This window comes from Meleagris gallopavo, chromosome 1, assembly GCF_905368555.1.
Source record: "Meleagris gallopavo chromosome 1, MGAL_WU_HG_1.1, whole genome shotgun sequence".
In the NCBI taxonomy this organism is placed as follows: domain Eukaryota; kingdom Metazoa; phylum Chordata; class Aves; order Galliformes; family Phasianidae; genus Meleagris; species Meleagris gallopavo.
In genome coordinates this window covers 130,001,594-130,021,439 of record NC_139404.1, presented here as the reverse complement: position 1 = coordinate 130,021,439, position 19,846 = coordinate 130,001,594, and the positions used below count along the sequence as shown (strand labels likewise).

Sequence of the window (19,846 nt, the reverse complement as noted above, 5' to 3'; positions counted from 1 at the left end):
ACTGCACAAGTTCATAAAGCTAAATAATGTCAAAAATGCTTTTCTACAAACCTGTTGTAACTTCTACCTCAACAGGGAGAATGATAAATTCAGTGTTGTCTGAGGCATTTGTTTTTATTCTAATGAATGCTGTATGATTATCTGCTTCTCTCGAAGAAAAGCTGGCTCTCATCACTCCTTTTGTTTCGTAGGGAGGTATTTCCTAACAGAACATCAAAAGCACATCTGTGAGATTGTAGTTACTATAAAAAGAGCTGCTACAGCAAAAATAACAATAGAAGTATTGAGTATAATTGTACAATAAGAGAAAAAGCAGCAATGGAAGCAAGACAGAGCCTGCATGTTTTTAAAGTTATCATTACATTTCATTTGGGTAGTTTTTTCCCAACAAATACAACACTGATTAAAAACAGGTATACAGAAGAAGACTTTCATTACCCTCTTAAGTTTTATTTCTTAAAACTGTGGGAAAAGGATGAGAGATTAACGACAAAAATGTTATTGAGTTCAGTAACATCAAATGCTATTTTTATATATTCTAATTGCTTTTTCTCCAAAGCACATACAGTTTCATATACATACACAAATGTCAAAACCATCTAGCTAAACACAAATTAAAATAGTGCAGAATTGCTAGTAGTCAGAATAACTACATTTGGAGAGTCCCTGAATTAAAAATTATACTGAGAAGTCTAACTTTCAAGTTCTGCTCTCACTTATTCACAAACCTAACATAAACAAACTCCTACATCACCTCCAAGGATGCAATTTCCCTCTTCCATATGAGTAATTAGAAATCATCCAAAGTTTGTCTGGATCTCTGATGTACCATTAAATAGCGATCACAAAAATTCTCCTGCATATGCGGACTGCTTCATCCAACCATCAAAACATCTGACATCATATCTGACATTTGACAGCATACATATAAGTATCATTTGATACTTGTATCAACCTTGTTTCAAATCATTTCTTCTACTTTCTCTTCTGCTATATCTTCATGCCTCCACCTACTGGTTTCACTTCTTCTACTTGTCTTACTGATTTGAAATGCCAATGTCCTTCTGTGCAATTTTTGCATGCTTGTCATCAATGCTTTAACTGGCAACCGGTCTTAGGGAAGCTGAATAGCTATTTGCTGAAGAACTAAAACCAGAACTGAGGTAGACATTTAAAAATCTTATGCTTTTGTTGGTGGCTGTAACCACACCAAACAGGTATGTTGTTTATATACCCACTAATGATTATAGAATTCAACAGTCCCCTTAAATTTTCTTTTGTTCATGAGGAAGGGGTTATCATGTTTGCAGGACAAGGGGAAATGGTTTTAAGTCGAGGGAGGGAAGATTTAGGTTGGATGTCAGGGGGAAGTTCTTTAAGAGAGAGAGGTGAGGTGCTGGAACAGGATGCCCAGAGAGGTTGTGGATGCCCCATCCCTGGAGGTGTTCAAGGCCAGATTGGATGAGGCCTTGGGCAGCCTGGTCTAGTATTGAATAGGGAGATTGGTGGCCCTGCATGTGGCAGGGGGTTGGAGCTTCATGATCCTTGAGGTCCCTTTCAACCCTGGCCATTCTGTGATTCTGTGATCATTAGAAGCAATGCCATCTGAGTAAAACTATGTCAAAATATTAAGACCTTCATTTTTATTTTTTAATCTGATTTTATTTCTTATTTCCAACTCCCACTATGTTTGCTCTTTCTGCTGATTTTTAAAATTCTTGTGATTTGTATTTCTATTCCTTTGCAATACGTGTATCTAAAATGAAGTTACAGTCATTCTCACAGACTTTCTCCAGAAAAGCCAGGAATTAATTTTTGTGATTTTTCTTCTTGGCTTGGAAATATGCTGGCTTTATTCATTGCAACAGATACAACAGTCAGTGACTGTAATGATATTTGGAGTAAGAGAAATTTTGAATCTGACTTAGAAGTCTCTTCCAGACAAAAACAGACATAAAAAAAAAGCAGTAGTATCCATCACAGAGGAAAATAGTTTTCATATCTAGTTGGACATTACTAACAGTATAATATACAGCATAAAACCAAAAGTTCATTTTCTGAATACTTCTAAAACTTATTTCCTGTGAAGATACCAGTACGTGTCACAAAGAACACAACAGAACAGATTTAATAGGCCAGACCAAGTGTCTGTCTAATCTATTATTCTGTCACTGGCAGAAGATACATAGTATAGGGCACGCATACTTTCCAGAACCATTTCTAGCCACTCTTGAATCATGATTTAGAGATTTACTGCAGCTGGACACATTGCTGTTTCATAGTCCTCAATTTGTTCTTCCTCCTTAAGTTCATTCAGCTGTTTTTTCCAACTCACATAAACATTCACAGTGATTTGCAGGAAGGACTTGCTCAGTTAAAAAAAAAAAAAGATTTAGTTTTATAATCTTCTTGTAGGCTGAATCCAGCTTGCAAGGCATAAGAAGGACTACATTGTCCTGTGTGATCAAGTGGGTGTGATTCATCTTCTCCTTTCAAAAAAGAACAGTTAAATGGAGATTGCTTCTTGAAATTAAGCTCTAATTTAGAGCTTAATTCTAATTTTCTAATTTCTATTATCATACAGCTAATAGATCCTGTTACCGTTTCAGTTTTATGGAGTTCTTTTACAGATTACATGACAAACATTTGGTAAAAAAAAAAAAAAAAAAACCACAATCCTAAAATCATAACGAAGTAGAAATTCCCCAAATATCTACAGTAAATGCTGCAGACATTACTACTTACCCACAGCTTCTTTGTACCTCCTTGCTGACCTGTTGGAAGCTCTAAATGGAGATCACCTCCACTGGAATACATTTCTACTACCTGGAGTGGATAACAGGAAAATGTGAACACACCATTAAAGGGAGACTGTTTCAGTTATCAGATAATATAATGTTCAATGCAAAGGATTAGCAACTATTTGACCACTGCAGTTTCTTAATAAATTCACTTCTAATTATGATAAAACCACTGGGTAGTGCTACACTCAATGTGCTTTCTGTGAAATTTCACAGCTTATGAATGATTTACCAAATAGTAGCAGAAACTCACTATCAGGCTATTGATTTAACAGTTTGGTTATGTTCAGATATCACTTCATTCATTAATCCTGCCTTGATACAAGAACACTGTACCACTTTAAGGTTCACAGTAAAGACACCACTAGTTGGGAGAAAACATAATAATAGTACTACATTTAATATACAGCCTAGAGAGACATTAAGCTTATTGTATTCACATTTCATTGGTCGACATTTCTGGCTGTGTTTATTGGATCAAGGGAGCGTTCTTCTTTCTTTACTGTTGATCAATAAAATAAAGCTCATCACTAATTAAAATCAGATTACCTCCTGAAATATTGGGTTGACAACAACATCAACAAAAAAACATTATCAATGCAAAATGAGCAGAAGGGAGCTAAAAAGCATGCCTGGATTAAAAATGCAAAATCTATGTTACTTCATAGGCTTCATTACTCTTCTTGACTACAAGCGAAGTGTAGTTCTCCATCTTGCAGTAAATATGAGATTTTAAAAATGGAAAACCCATAGTAAAACCTCAATTCAGCAAACTAAAAAGATTTGTGAACATAATCTATAATTTCTAGAACAACTGAACAGTATTTAAACAGAAACGCAGCTTTGTAATGTATAAAACTTGGTGTCCCATAGATTTACAGTTCAAATAGATTTACGAAATAACAAAATAAATAGAATTTTAGATGATATCATAAATGAATGAGAATGTAATGCTTTTAGGCTCACCTGCAAAGGTTCACTGTGAGGGTTATGTATATTTATTATAGGAGAAAAACTGCTATTTACAGGAACTCGTGCCCCAATAAAGGGGCGCAAACGATAGGGGTTCGATACTCCAATGCCAAACACCTAAGGCAGAAGAAGAAGAAAAAAAAACAAGCCTAAGCAGCTGGATATCCTTGTTGTAGCATTTAATATGAACGGTTGGAATGGATGATCTTGTAGGTCTTTTCCAACCTTGGTGATTCTATGATTCTATATGTATGCAATTTTTAATAGTCTACCAAGTACCCTTTTTAATTAATTGTTTAATATACTTCTCACTGAGCATTTAAAATCAGCATCATGCTAAAGCACTGAAAAAAAAAATTGGTTTCATTGACAGAAAACAAGTATTTCTAATAGCCACTACTTAATTACACTGACATATTTAGATCACAGGACAACAAAGTAACATCTTTATTCTGACACCCTGAAATACTCAATACCAGCTAAAGGCTAAAAAGGTATTAAATCTTATCATTAAAGGATTATGGAACAAAGTATCTATGTTGGAAAGACTTTTGTTGTTTTCAAAATGCTGCTAGGTAAGAGCTAGATTCCCTTAACATGAGGATTTCCTGATATCCACCCATCAGTATCTATACGGGAGTAACAGGAAAGAAGGGGACAGACTCTTTAGCAGGGACTGTTGTGACAGAACAAGGAGAAATGGTTTTAAGCTCAAGAGGGTAGATTTAGGTTAGATACAAGGAAAAAAATCTTTTACAGGGAGGGTGGTGAGGCACTGAAACAGGTTGCCTAGGGATGTGGTTGATGCCCTGTCCTAGGAGACTTACAAGGAAAGGCAGGATCAGGCCCTGGGCAACCTGACGTAGCTGTGATGTCCCTGTTCACTGCAGGAGAGTTGGACTAGGTGGTCTTCAGAGGTCGCTTCCAACTCTAAGGACTCTATGATTATCTCACTTTTCAGCGTCTTTCATTTGTACAGTTTATCTTGTTGAATCTCATGTAAATGGATTTTTTTTTTTTGCCAGCATAATGAATAAAATTGTCTTATCATTGTATCAGATGAACAAAGAACAAAAGAAAGAGTTGGATCATTGCAGCAAGCCAGTATCACACACATAAAACCCCATATAGTTTTCAGTGATCTGGCTTATATTAGTGGCCTATAGATATTTATATTGATTTAACTGCATTACAACAAGCAACTAGGATAGAAGCTTCTTTAACTTGTCCGGAAAAACACTGCTGTGTGGTTATATATGCAGTAATAGATACAGCCATAAGGCTAATTCACATTTTACAACTTCTTCTGATTGTTCTCCACTTATCTTACCTGATAAGTAAATACCCCGTGGTTAGAAGTGTTAATAAATAAAGTGTTCTCTACATTTCCCACTACTCTTGCGAGGAAAACTACATCAAAGGATGTATTGCCTCCTGGAAGAATTTTCTGGAGAAAAAAAAAAGACAAGCAGAGTAAAAAGTTTGAGGTCATTGCACTTTTCAGAAAAATACTTTCTGAGCTACAGAAGATGTTTATTTGTTCTTAATTGAACACTGAAGTTAGAAAGTCTACAGACTTGAAGAAAAGTATACATATGTGTAATGAGAATCAAAACATTATTTTGCAGCTAATGTCTATTGCAAAATTATATTCAACTATAATTTTAGGCTAAACTGTAAATTCAGAATTCACTATTACATAGAAATACCTTGGACTGAGCTTACTGAACACAGGAGAAAGGCAATTACTACAGAACTTTGAAAAGTGAGAAAGGCTGCTTTATAGTCAGCTTTTCTGTAGTAAGGACTTTTAATTGTTTGTTGGACCCTGCTAAACCACAGGCCCTATGCACAAAACTGAAACTAGAGAACTGTATCTGATGGTAACATGGTTAAGAGAGTTACGCTTACTGACACTATGCTTTTCAGCTTGCAAGTTCTTATGATATGACTGCAACAGTTACATCTAGATTAGTGACTGCTTCAGTTTAATACCTCTTCACTGTATCTACAGTCTTCACAAGACTCCAATAACAGCTCATAGCTGTGCACATGCTCTGAAGTACAGAACACCTAACGGTCACATCAGTAGCGAAGGCATCTGCTGCTAGTGACAGTATATACTTACACCCTAGCTGGAACTCCTAAGAAATATTTAATTTCTTCTTTTCTAATAGGGTTTGCATATGATTCCATAATCAGTTCAAATTTGTTTGGTAACTGATTTGAGATCAAGAACTGAGGTATCCTAATATTTTTAGGCATATAATTACTGAAATAAATAGTTCACTTAGGGGAGCAGGCTTGGGCAGGAATCAAGTTCACATACAGAAAACAAAGAAAAAGCTCATTTTGAGAAAGCAAAATAACTTACCCTATTTTGAAAAAACGACGCATGAAAATGCGATGTTGTAGCAGATATTGATACTAGTGTAATTGTTTCTTCTGAGCTAGGGTTATGTAGGTAAACTTTCTCCATTTTTGGCATTCCAACTGGCCTGTGGAAAAGGGAAGAAAGCATTTTAAACTGTTAAGATTTCTAGCAAACAGGACAATGAGTTTTGTCCCCTTAAGCGAAATAGGTACATATTGCATCTGGAATACTGACAATGAAACTTTGCTCATGTGTTTAAGTAATGTATATAATTCTACCTTAAATAAAGGCTAACTTAACATTTTTTTCTTTAATATTTGACTGATTACTTATTACTTTTTATGAAGACTTACTTAACATTGCATTATCCTATAACTGGGTACCTATCAAAAAAGATATGCTATTTTTCGGGTTTCTACTTCACAATCAGAAGAGGTAAAATGGTGTACTCTTATGCTACAACATCTGAGTAATCCTCTTCCTTCAAACATTCCTTCAATGACATCAGTATATATGGACGTGAGCACTTTATCTGCTTGGAAACTGAAGGACATAAATGAGCTTCTATAAGCCAGCAATTTATCAGTGAATTCATTGCTTAGAGAAAAAAATCTCCATACCTTGAATAAACACTTTGCAATCCTACTGACAAACAAAAAAGACATAAAATAATCCAACTCCTCCAACACTGAAAAAAGCTTTCAGCCTTTCCTGAAGATCAGCTGTTCTCCTGTTCTCACAGCAACTTCTCATGTTCTACAGTTGAAGACAAGTTCCCAGCAGCAACCCTGCTGCCTGTCATAGAAAGTTTCTTGACAATTCTCTTCCCTGACCACATTCAGTAGCTCTCCAAGAAGGTGAAATCGTCTTCTTCCTATCACGCTTCACTCTAATGAATCTTTATAAGAGGAATTTAACAGCTAAAGCCAAGAATCAAGCAGAATAATTCCAGCCAACCACAACAGCAGGAAGTAACAGAATACAAGCAGACTTTAAGCATCATATCGCTTATGAACAACCTACCTGACTAGCATACTGCTTGTGGTCTCTGGAGAGAGCCAACTATGTACTGAAAACTAGGATCAGAGTTGATTTAAGTACTACTTTGTTACAATCTTTAACGTGTGAAAAAGCACAAAGCCAAGAAATTATCTTGAATGATTTGGTAAGACTGAAGTTCTAGCTTGTTCCCAACAGGAAGGTAGTTTGGAAGTAAAAACACTGTCCCAGGAAACGTTCCAAACAACCGCAACATTTTAAGGCAACAACAATTTTCCTGTACTGAAAAGAGGCAAATTTAAGTCAGTATATTTGAGAGGCCAAAGCCTATTTAAAAAAAAAAAAAAAAAAAAAAAAAAAAAACCAAGCAAAAAACAACAGTAGGGAAGTAGTCATGACAGACATCACAGTCCTTTGAACTTCAGATCACATTGAACGTGATAAGAGAAGTCACTAAAAAGGAATTCTATTGCTAGGACTACCTTTCTATTTTACAACTTTGTAGACTATTTTGATTTTGTAACAGCATTTCTAATATTTTGCTTTGCTCAGATACTGCTTTCCTTGGACACACTAACCCTGATGTTAACCAAATCTAGGGAAATAAGACAAACTTTACCTTTTTTTTTTTTTCCCCTTTCTCATGAGACATAGTAAAATTCAGGTAAAACAATGTGCACCAGACACCTTTAACAAACCTACATCCCAGACAACAATCAACTAAGAGATACTCTCCAGGCTGTGATTTATCTAGTCACAGTAATCTGCACAAGTACAGTGTTTACAGGTGCCAAATTGTACAGAATTTCCTGGAGCAGTCACAACTAATACTTCTCACTGCAATAAGATGACATAGATACACACTTTCAGACAAGCAGGAACTGTCAAAACGTGGTATTTTGCTCCTGATCTTTTGTCCCTGTAAAATGCTGGGTCTCCCCACACTGATAAAAAGCAGATACTAAAATGTGGATGAGAAGATGGTAATTACCAAGGGTGAGGTGCCTGTTCAAATAGGTAAATAAGCCTGTGTTAATGCATCATTTTTAATGCTACAACTCAACTCTTTCCAGCATCTTGAGTACCTTGTAAGCACATCTTTGTAATGGAATTCATTTCAACTCTAGAGATAAAGAGGCATACTCTTAACTAAAAGAAAGCAGTTTCTGCAAGGAGTTGGGGAAACAAATTCTCGAGCTATTGGCTCAGACTTGCAAAAATATTAAACTCCTCACTATAAAGAAAACAGACTGAAACTGTCCATTTAAAAGAATAATTTTCTTACTGCATTTAGTTGAGATACTTTCATTTAGGAAAAAAAAAAAGCTGGCTTGATTTAGAAAAATGATGCCAGTCTATAAGTAAAAGCCCAAGAATGTAAAGCTCAGCAGATGAATTATTCCCCCATCTCCTGTTCTTTTCAGCAAGATTGGAGAGAGTACAGAATTCAACCAACAGCTTTCCACTTATATTAGGAAATACTGGGAGTTACCTCTGGAGAATGCCTTCTGTAACCCATTCTTACAAAAAATACTAGCTCCTTACAAGAACTCGGGTTAGACATGAGGAAAAACTTCTTTTCCAAGAATGTTCAGGTGCTGGAATGGGCCGCCTAGGGAAGAGATGGAGTCACTGACCCTGGAGGTGTTCAAGAAACACTTAGATGTTGTACTGAGGGACATGGTTTAGTGGGAAATAGGTAGACAGTTGGACTGGATGATCTCGGAGATCTTTCCCAACCTAGGTGAGTCTATGATTCCATGAAGGAAGTTCCTGATATTCAAGAGTAGAGAATCAGCAACTAGAGCACTCTCCTGTTTCACATGGAACTATAAGCATCACTGATCGAGCGATCCAAGCAAGATACTTCACTTAACTGAAATAACCAAAACCAGAAGTTTGAGAATGCAAGCTTGCCTCATTAATTGGGAAAAGCAAAACAAACAAAAACCAGAAAGGATCCATATATAAGGCTATAGTTCAATTGCTTATCAGCTCCCAGATTCCAATGTTTTGGGGTTTTTTTTTGTTGTTGTTGTTTTTGTTTGCTATTCATTACTTTTGTCTGTTCTCAAACAAATAAAGAGCATTTTCATATTAAACTTGACAAGAACTTTGTGTCAACGTAACTTGAAAAAGTTGAAAACTGCAAATGTCACATTTTATGCTAGGAATCAGATCCTGCAAGACACATCATACCTTTTCCAAGCAGTTAGCAAAACCTGGTATACAAAACAGTACTAGCATAGACTTAACCAATAGTGTCACCAGCTGTAATGTGAATGAAGTTAAAAGTGTAATAAAAAGATTTGCTTTGGAGGCACTTCTATATGCAAACAAAAACAGAGGTACGTTTGGACTGTCAACTTACTGTCTACTGTTTCTTACATTTAAACTCCAGTGGAAGTGAACACTTCATTTTGCAACATGAAAAAAAACCCACAATCTCAACCTCATGCATATGAAGTTTATAAAACATGCAGTATATACACTTGGCTGCACACATTGTAGGTACCTTATAGGTCCCAGCACCCTTCATAAATATATTTTTGAAATATAAGAAAACAACCTTACATAAAATGACTTGGATAAACTCCTTAGTTGCTAAAATTGTTTGCTATTTACTGTTCAAAAACAGAACATCCTTTAAACACAAGAGCTTAGGAATACAAATGCTACTAAAACCCCCTATTTTTTGTATTTCTAAAGGAAATACAAAACAAGATAGTTGATAAACAGAAAGCTAGAAGATAGTTTTTTAGAATACTGTCCTACCACCAAAAAACTGTTTAGAGAGTGGGACTCAGCTCAAACCGAGTGATGCGCAAACGCCCATTCACCACAGAAGCATAATAAAAGCATGTTTTTGTACATTACCAATAACCAATCTGAAAAAGAGGTAAGAAAACAACTTCAGTTTTAAAATAATTTGACATTTTAAAATGTTGACGATAAGCAGTTCTAACTTGTAGCGTCAGTATCCTAAAATTCTCAATATCAAACTACTCCATCGTCAAGATACTTCTGCGAAAAAGTTCATTGTGAAGAACTGACTAACTTTACTTTTCATATTTTCAGAGTTGAATTAACATAGATGAAAGCAATGTGTTAAGATCTATGAAGATTCAAGTTCTCTCGTAAAGCAGAAACAAGGAGAGAATGAAAACTACACTACATCGTAGTCTTCATCTAGATGGACCACCTGCAACAGCTCAAATAAGAAGATGTATCTCAAACATGGGAAGCTTTACAGATAGTGACCGTCCTGCCAAAACAACTTCTGGGCAATCACCTTCCAAAGTTACAGAAGACTACCCAATGGTTACTGGTTTAACATAAAAAATAAAAAAAAAAAGAGAGAGAAGGTTCTCATATTAAAAAATGAGTGATATTCCATTTAGTCTAAGCAGTTTCTTGGATCACTGACCTGAAAGAACCTGTCCTGGTCCCACCCTATTCCCAGAGGCTTAAAGTATACCAAGAACATTTGGGATCCTTTGAAGCAAAGATTTGCATATCCTAACATAGAGCACACATTTCTTGCGATAAGTCTGAGATTATCTGGACTGTCTTCAAAGTGGTAGAATACTGTATTATTTTATATTAAAGCAGCATTTCAAAACCAACTCTCGTTTAATAGAAGTTTGCAACCACTGTAATCTCATCTCCAGGTAGAGCACAAGGAAGTGTGTCTGCAGGAACTTATTTAGCAACTGAATCCCGGTTTTGATTTTAGTAAAATAGATTTCCACTAATATCACAGACGTTTAAGTTGGCGAGATTTTGAAAGACGTGATTAAACCTAAACACCAGTAGCAAACCAAAAACATTACAAGAAGCATGGGTTACCTTATGACTGAAATTAAATGTTGCAACTTCCTATAGCCAAGAAATGATACATGTTGATAGTTTTGCATCAACATGACCTTTGAATAAGCTTGCTCTACTAAATGATACCTATTCACAAAGCACTATGTACAACTCTTACTCAGAAACTAAATATGTATTTTAGGACTTTTCTATTATCAACACAAAAAGAAAAGACAAAGTGAGCATGAAAAAAACCTGCCTAATTTAAAAGGCAAAAAGCCAAAAGATTAAGTATGAATTGTTTTACTTTCAGGGTGCATGGCATATGCAGTTTAAGGGTAGATTTTAAACTGAACACCGGGGCTCCAAATCAAAACCTTTTCTAAAGCTGTTTTTCACATCTTACTCTAGGTCTTAATAAACTAGAAGATTATTTCTGCCTGAGGTTGTTATCTAAACAACTAAATTAAGGATAACAGACTTTTAGATTAAAATAAACACCAAAAGCACAACACAATGATCCAAATTCTGACACACATACACACACACGTTCCCTGTGGTAACAGATAAAAGTCAGCAATCCCTGAGTTCTATATTGTTGTACAAAACCCCTTACGCTTCTTGTAAGTAATTGATTTGCACTATTTTAATGGTATACTGGATCTATACTACTTCGGTGCTTTCAGCTTACAAAAAAATAAAAAATATAATGAAGAACATCTTGAAGTATTCACGTCAGTGTGTGAACTACTTTAGTTCATTTATTTTAAAAAAATGAAGTAGATTGGAAATCCACACAAAAAAGTAGCACATACAGCCTCTTTGGGTAAGTATGTAATATATATAGATGACCTGCAAAATTAGCAGACTTCAAACTACATCAATAGAACATTTCATTTATAGCCAATGAGAATCAAAATCTATGAAAAAATATATCTTTGTTGTTCAATTCTGTAATTACTATTAATGGAATATTTACTTAGTTTTAACAGAAAGTCACTTGAAATTAAATCAATACATTTTTACAGGAACTCTAGTTGACAATACAGAAAGGACACTGAGGTGCTGGAGCAGGTCCAAAGAAGGGCAACAAGGCTGGTGAAGGGCTTGAAGAATATGTCCTACAAGAAGAGACTGAAGGAACTGGAAGCACTGAAATAAGCTCCCCAGGGAGTGGTTGAGTCACCATCCCTGGATGTGTTTATGGATGTGGTGCTCAGGGACATGATTTAGCAAGGGTTGTTAGAGTTAGGGTAGTATGGTTAGGTCGTGGTTGGACTTGATGATCTTTAAGGTCTTTTCCAATCTGAGCAGGTCTACAATTCTACAATTTTATGAAGAGCAAACTGATGTACAAATTTCTAAGTTTGTACCACACTCCACTTTATAACTCGTTAACTACAACACAATAATGTTTGTTACAGCAGAGATGCAGTGGAGCCAGACTTACCATTCCATATTTTACTACTCAGCTTAGAAACTTGTTATCCTCTTACCTATGACCAGTTACTGACAGAAACAAACAAATATTTTGATATTTTGAAAGAATAATGAAGAGCTTATTGTGATTTATTATGTCTTTGCTACAATGAGAAAATAATGAGTTCCTATATTAGAGCATATTTCTGCAGACTGACACAAATAAGCTCTGTAAAACAAGTAATCTCCATCTAACTTCACTACGTAGACATTAACTTTCTGTCTTTGGATAAAGGCTATTTCTAGAAAGCCACTCTTGGTAACCAAAACAAAGTTACAACTCCTTTTGCTTCAGAAACAGCTATACACTGTATCAAAACACAGGTGTCACCTCACACATCTCTGTAATTACTACATCCATATTTAGCCTTTCCTACAAACAAGGAATAGGAAATTTTGTTAATAATCCATGGTTCCTCTGTAAATAAAAGAGCCTTTCATCCAGCAGCAGCGCTGGCTAAAGATGGGGGAAGTTTCTCACAAGCATTACTGCACTAAGGCATACTTAGGCTGTTTTTTCTCCTCTGTTGAACTGCTAACAAGAATGTTCGAAATGTCATCACTTCAGTTTACATTGTCCTGAAGTATGAGTCAGGCACTGAAGCTGCTCTCTGTATACCAAGCTGTCCTTCACTTTTCAAAGCTCTTTGAAACCAATCAGAAGACTTAACTTACTGTTCATGGAAATCCAGCATTGGTGGCTCGAACCGCAGAGGTCGGCAATTTTCCCGATACAGGGATACACTGCAAGACAAATTGAAATTCTTTAAAAGATGCATCTTTTTGCCTCCTTTCATCCTGAATTACCCTATTCATTAACACAAATAACAGCATATCTAATTCAGCAGAAGAAACATAGCTTGACAAACTTGTCCACAATTTATAGCAGTTTTACATGATTATTTGGTACCTCCAAGAAAGACTATGCAAAAGTACAGATACTAGAAACAGACATAATTGAAACTCATCGTCAGTATTTAGAGGAAAAGTATGTGTTGCAGTAAGCTAAATAAGTTTATATCATCTTTCATAGCAATATCCAAACATTCTCCTCAGAATACCCAGCAAACACACGACAGTACACACCATGAGTTTCACATGCTACAACTGCAGTGGCACATAAGCCATCCAGATCCAATTTGTTGGTACTGATGCCACATGGGAGAAACCAACCTATGCTTTTGCTGTTAAAAGTCTTAGTACACAAAATACAGTAACTTTGGTCTAGAAACATTCTTTGGCCTCACCTGGACTAACCTCCTGTTGGTAACTGAGAGAGGACTAGTAGATGAAGGCTAAAATTTAAATACCCCTCAGACCATCCAGTGGTAAAGACCACAAAGTATCAGAAACCATTCTCTGGTAATGTTTATTCTTTCTTTTTTTTTTTTTTTTTTCTTTTTTTTTTTAATTCAAACTGTCACAGTCAGAGAGCACAATCAATAACCCACAACATAAGTTAGAACAAAGAATACAAAGCAATTTAATTGACTGAAACATTTTCTCGTTCAGAATGAAATGACTGTGTCTGCACTCGCATCTCTGTACGTCAGTAACACTTTATCTTAGGCTGAGTAAAATTCTTGATCATACAGTGAACCAAAAGCAGGGAGACAGTAATGGAAGGAAAGACTAAACAACAGCTCTAGATCAATGGCTTTCTTTTTTCTTTAAATGCCTTTTTTTTTTTTTTTTTTTTTTAAACCACTAGCAAAATAGCATTCTTCTTTCAGATCCTGTTTTCTGATTTGGTATCAACAACTACAGACTCCCAGAGACCAAAACATAACCAGGCACCCTGGGTAAAGAGAGATGGTCCAGAGGCCAACAGGGCAGGAGAACTTCCCAATCTACCTTATCAAAGGGAAAAGCAAAAAGGTGTAAGGTGTCCTCAGAGAGGCATCTGTGGCTAGCCTTATTCAGCTGAGGCCTTGAACTCGACTGATCTGTCTAGCATACCTTCCAGAAAAATAACTGTCAAGCAAATGTAGATGCCTTTCCAAACCATAGAACCATTTCAACAAGCACGATATTTACAGCAGTAAAACTTCAAAAATGGAGCATGAAATCTTAATGTATTCTCTAGTAGCCTAAAACTGGGCAATAACAACACTATAACACATTCACAGTATATTTTTATTAAAAAAATACAAAAATTCATAGTTATTCACTCCAGTACTCTACAACTGTATCCCTCCACTTCAAGTACAATGCATGTGTAAGAGATCTATTCATATTTTGAGATGATTTACAGCTCTACGCATCCAGATGTTGAAGCATCTTCAGTACTACTTAGAGCTTAGTCCTTAAAAATAGCCTTATTCCAAGAGCAGGTGTCATACAGTCTGCTTTAATCACACACGCTTATATAAATCTGAAAACAGTAAAAATGCAGGTACAAGTCCCAGTGGTAGGAAGAACAGAATTCAAGTCTACAGAAAGCACAATTCTTGCTACTATTGTGCTGCTGTGCCTCACTAGAGCAGTCAGATACGAGCTAAAACCAAACCTCACATAACACGTGCTCTGCAAAAAAAATTAAAAAGAGAGTTACAGACACAATTAAGTTGGAAAATTATAATAGTAGTGAAATTTGGACAGGATGAGACAAGTTCTGAACACATCTTCAAAGCAATCACCTCCCTTCTTCAAAGCTTATTGTCCAATTTAAAAAAAAACATTTGTAGCGCATTTTTTAACTGGAAATGGTAAAGCCCACACATCTCTACTGTCAAGATAATTGTAATACTGAACTGGAAATACATACTTTTCTTCTCAAGTGATTGTTAACACAGTTCTTTCTATAATACACTGTAATTTCTTCCAGTTTCAAAGCCCTGAAAGGTGAGCCATGCAGCACTTCTGTTTTTATTGGTAAAAGAACATAACCATTCCTTTTATGTAAAAGGAATTAACTTTTAAAAAGTTATCTGAAATATTTGTAGTATTTATAGAAATGATAGTGAAGATTTTTTATTACAAAATGTATTAAAGTCACTTCACCTAATTTGGACAATCAGGACATAAACAACTCTTCACATACTTGAAAAGTTCAAGTATCACTTGATTTAGTACAGATTTTTTTAAAAGATTAGAGTTTGGTAAAGGCAGCTACATCATAACAAACATCAACTATAACAAAAGTAACATATACAGTAAGGCTCAAATAGGAATGAGCAATATTGAATTCCAAAACTTTGCCTACTGAAAGGCTCAATTTGCTGCAGATTTATAGGATGATGATAACGCCTGCTCTGCTGGGCACTTGCTCACAGGAGGCTGGATACACCCATGGGTAGGGCAACTTTACAGTGTAATGACATTTAAGTTAGTAATTATATATGCATGAAGAGCTCTAGGCTTCCCAGACTTGCATCAGAATTACACATTTTTCTTTCCCTGGCCTTTCAAGTTTTCTAATCTTCAACGTCAAGGAGAACATGAAAAAGAAAAGATGCAACTGAATGAGAAAGACCTACTGACATCTGCCAGCAAGCAAGCTCCAGCAGACCAAGAATTAGCCAGAAGTCATCTGAATCTATGAAGTTTTAGAAAAGGCTTGTACCTGGTACTGCCTCAAGGATGGTCCCTATGCTTCTACCCTTTTGCAAGAATTCTGACTTTAAAAGTGAGACTTCAGAGTGAACTACATGCAGTCCTGGACACAACCATTTCCCTCACTGTACCTCCATTCTGTCATCAGTGTGAGAAAGCATTTTCCTCAAGTACTTAAATAACTACTTTCTTAGTAGAACATAAACAGACAACATACTACAAAATGTGATCCACAGAATCCAACTTAAAGTCCCAATAAGCTTATTCCCAGAAGCAATTATAAAGATGCTTAAAATATCAATGCATGGGAAGACGGATGTCCACTGCTATCAAGACAATATCCTGCTACTTAAGAACATTTTGAAAAACATTTTAAAGAAATGCTGCTGCTTATCGCAGTATGCTAGGCATTCAATTTTACATCATCCATGCACACTTCTGCATTTGGAGATGGACAACATCTTTAAAGAGTTCTGCAAAGTTTGGAAGTAACCGTCTTTCTGTGTTCTCCCTTTACCGTTCTGGGATTCCTGGAAGATGCTTGTGCTCTGTGGAATCTTAACTGTACCATCTTCAATTGCTAATGTGGAAAACTCAGATCTAAGGATTATATCTACATGCATTTTTCCCAGATTACTTTAACATTTGTATAAAAGGTTTTACTTCCTTTCCTGTGCCATAAATCAAGAATATAAAGAAATAAAGACAAGAACGTTGAAATGTCAAACCAAAAGTGATCTCATTACTTTAATAACACTTAAACTCTCAGAAAGCCACTACTCTGTTATTTCTGTTACCACAAAATAAAACGAAAATGTCTCCAAAATTAGCCATATTAATGTTTAAAGTGACAAAGTGAAATATATCACAATGGGTACTTTTTTTCATGGCAGAATGTCCTTGAAAGAGCCAGCTAAAAGATAGAACGTTTTAGGCTAAAATAAGTAACCAATCACATTTCCCTGGTCACATTCGTGACCTTTAAATATTAAAAAATAAGGACGCACTGCGAACATCAGAAAATGTATTTAAATTTTTATACCTAAAATGATTTAAGAAATAAGAGTACTAAATGTGAGAAAATTCTCACATTTTCTCAGTGAGAAAATCAGCTCCCACAAAATGTTTGCTCAGTTAAATACCTGGCATCAGTGACAGGTAAGTGCAGATGAATAAAAACACTAGCAACAAAGGTTTTTAATAAACCACATCTAGGTAGTGGTTGGCTTAGTTATGCCAGTATTAACCCTTTATCATGATAATGTGCTCATTATATCAAATGTTAAAACTTCAAAGTTTACTTTCTTGGGGGTTGTGTGGGCAAAGTGTGAGGAAAGAACAGAATCAACTAAATTGATGTACTGTAGTCTAATAACAGACAAGAACAAAACAAAAATTAAGTGACTCGCTCAGTTCTCCCCTCCCACTTAGCATTAAAAAGCAGATCAAAGAATTGAATAAATCATGTAGATAGGGAAGAAACATCTGCAAGCTATACCAGGAAGGAGGTATTACAGTCTCTAATAAACACAATGATAAACAACTCATCTAGAGAAGTTAAAGGTGTAGATGAGACACTCAGTTTCTAGCAATGACATTTTACACAGTCACTTTGAAAGAAACATGAGCAAAAAAACAGTACCCACAATGTACCCACAATCTCTCCCTGTTCTCAGGGAGAGAAACAGACAAGAGGCAAACTGGGTATTTACCTTGTAATACACCATTGAAAGGTCTGCAGTGCAGGTCTTTATGTTTTTATTGCACTGTGACTGAACACCAAATAAGCCACTGATATGAAGTAGAACACGCTGTATATTTCACAGAATATCCTGAGTTAGAAGGGATGCAACGAGAATCGTTGTATCCTGGCTCCACACAAGACTACCCCAAAAATCAAACCCTATGTCTGACAGCAGTGTCAAAGACTCCTTGAACTACGGCACTCGGGGCCATGCCCACAGCCCTGGGCATCCTGTTCCATGCCCACCACCCTTTGGTGCAGCCCCTTTCCTTCACCCCCAGCTGCCCCTCCCCTGACAGCTCCATGCCGTTCCCTCGGGCCCTGTCGCTGTCACACAGAGCAGAGCTCAGCGCTGCCCCTCCGCTCCCTGTGAGGAGCTGCAGCCGCCATCAGGCCTCCCCTCAACTCTGCGCTGAGAACAACGCAGGGGCTTCAGCCGCTTCTCCTATGTCTTGCCCTCCAAAGATGAAGTCTTCACAACATCCCTTGAATGCTTTCTAGAATTTCTTCTACAATTCTCAAACTGCTAAGTTTTTTCATATCTGTAAGCCTGTCGTTTTTATTAGAATACACTCTAAAACACAAACTTCCAACACAGAAAGATTTTCTCAGATGAGAAATTAAAATGAAAGAAAAACTTGAACTTATCTATGGCCTGAGCCTCACTCTCAAGGGCCATAAAATTTCTGTGTTTTCTAGGGGACAAAGAAGTCAAAAACGATCCATATATTCCAATAAAAGAAGCACTTTCTTTTTGCCATTGAGACAATTATTTAAACAATCTCCAAAAAGTCTGATTCAGCATGAGACGAAATTGGGCCTTTGAAGTTCCATCATTATTCCTTTATGTATTCATGTTTGCATGCTTGCAGTCTGACTGACATGCTGCAGCACATACATGTACAGCACTAAGTAGAAAATTTATTGTCTTCACAGTTGAGAAATAAACAGACAGAAGTCGTGAATGGTGGAGAGAAGCCTTCTGAGCTGAGGGTGGGAGGGGAGGAGGAGTGGGAAGAAGCAGGGAAGTTAAAGCAACAAGAGTTTTCAAGTTTTATGCAGCATGACTAAGCTACACTTCCTTAATTAAAAAGCAAATTAAAGTTGGTAGAATACAAGTTTGACAAAATTCACATTACCACAATGTACAAACTGGCTGAAACTTCAGATTAAATTATGCAGTAGACGCCTTACTTCAATACGTAATATTAACTCTTTTTGTTTACATTATCAAAAGATAAAATAGTTTTATTTTAATTTCACCCAACATTAAAAACCTGCTACATCCTCACAGATTCTTCAGCATTTTCACATTCACTCTTTGCCCTCACCAAGCTGTTCATCAAGTATTAGAAACTTAACACTAGGTAAGCCAAAATGTATGGTATTTCCATATAATTCAGGAGATTTATCTCACAAGATTTAGGTAAGTATCTAATCAGGAGGTAACAGAGATGGGCAGCAGGTGATATCAATAGGGATGAAGCCTTTTTAAGTACAAAATGAAAAGAGTTTCTTTGTTTTTCATCCCAGAGATTTTTCAAAATTTCTTGCAGAGTTGCTCTTAAGCTCACATTTAGGCAATATGAACATACACATATGCTGATGTGTGCGTTCCATTAGAGGCAAAGAACTATCTGAGGAGTCTTCAGAAAAAGAATTAGGGATCAGGAAGAAAAAAAGACACCTTTTGCTTCTCATATACTACACAGTTCCATGCAAGGGGGGGAAAAAAAAGCTGAAAAACAAAAACTAAAGGAAAACTATTGAAAGCAAGATCATAAAGCTGTTTTTCAAAAGGGTTTCTTTGTTGCAAAAGAACTTTTGCAGCAGATAAACAAATCCACTCCTTAAAACATTCAGTGAAACAAAACAAAAATCCACAAAAATCCACAAAAATCCACAAAAATCCACAAAAATCCACAAAAATCCACAAAAATCCACAAAAATCCACAAAAATCTGTTCCCTTTTTACTTGCACAGAATTATTCTGTGGTATATATTACTAAGTGGATTAAATACTTCAACTTGATGGATTCTGCAATTTATTTCTTATGCTAAGTGATTTAGCTGCCCAAGCCTACACAATATTCACATCACTACTATTCACAC

The 19,846-nt window shown here is 36.1% G+C and overlaps 1 protein-coding gene across 1 annotated transcript in view; it reads right to left on the bottom strand.

Annotated features, from left to right (window-relative positions):
• Window positions 1-19,846, bottom strand: part of TMEM131 (transmembrane protein 131) — a 93,886-nt gene that overhangs the window by 44,042 nt on the left and 29,998 nt on the right. The window contains 6 exon segments of the mRNA XM_085213602.1: window positions 52-202; window positions 2,746-2,826; window positions 3,768-3,890; window positions 5,104-5,220; window positions 6,148-6,271; window positions 13,111-13,179. Of these exon segments, the coding sequence (XP_085069728.1) occupies window positions 52-202; window positions 2,746-2,826; window positions 3,768-3,890; window positions 5,104-5,220; window positions 6,148-6,271; window positions 13,111-13,179 (665 nt within the window).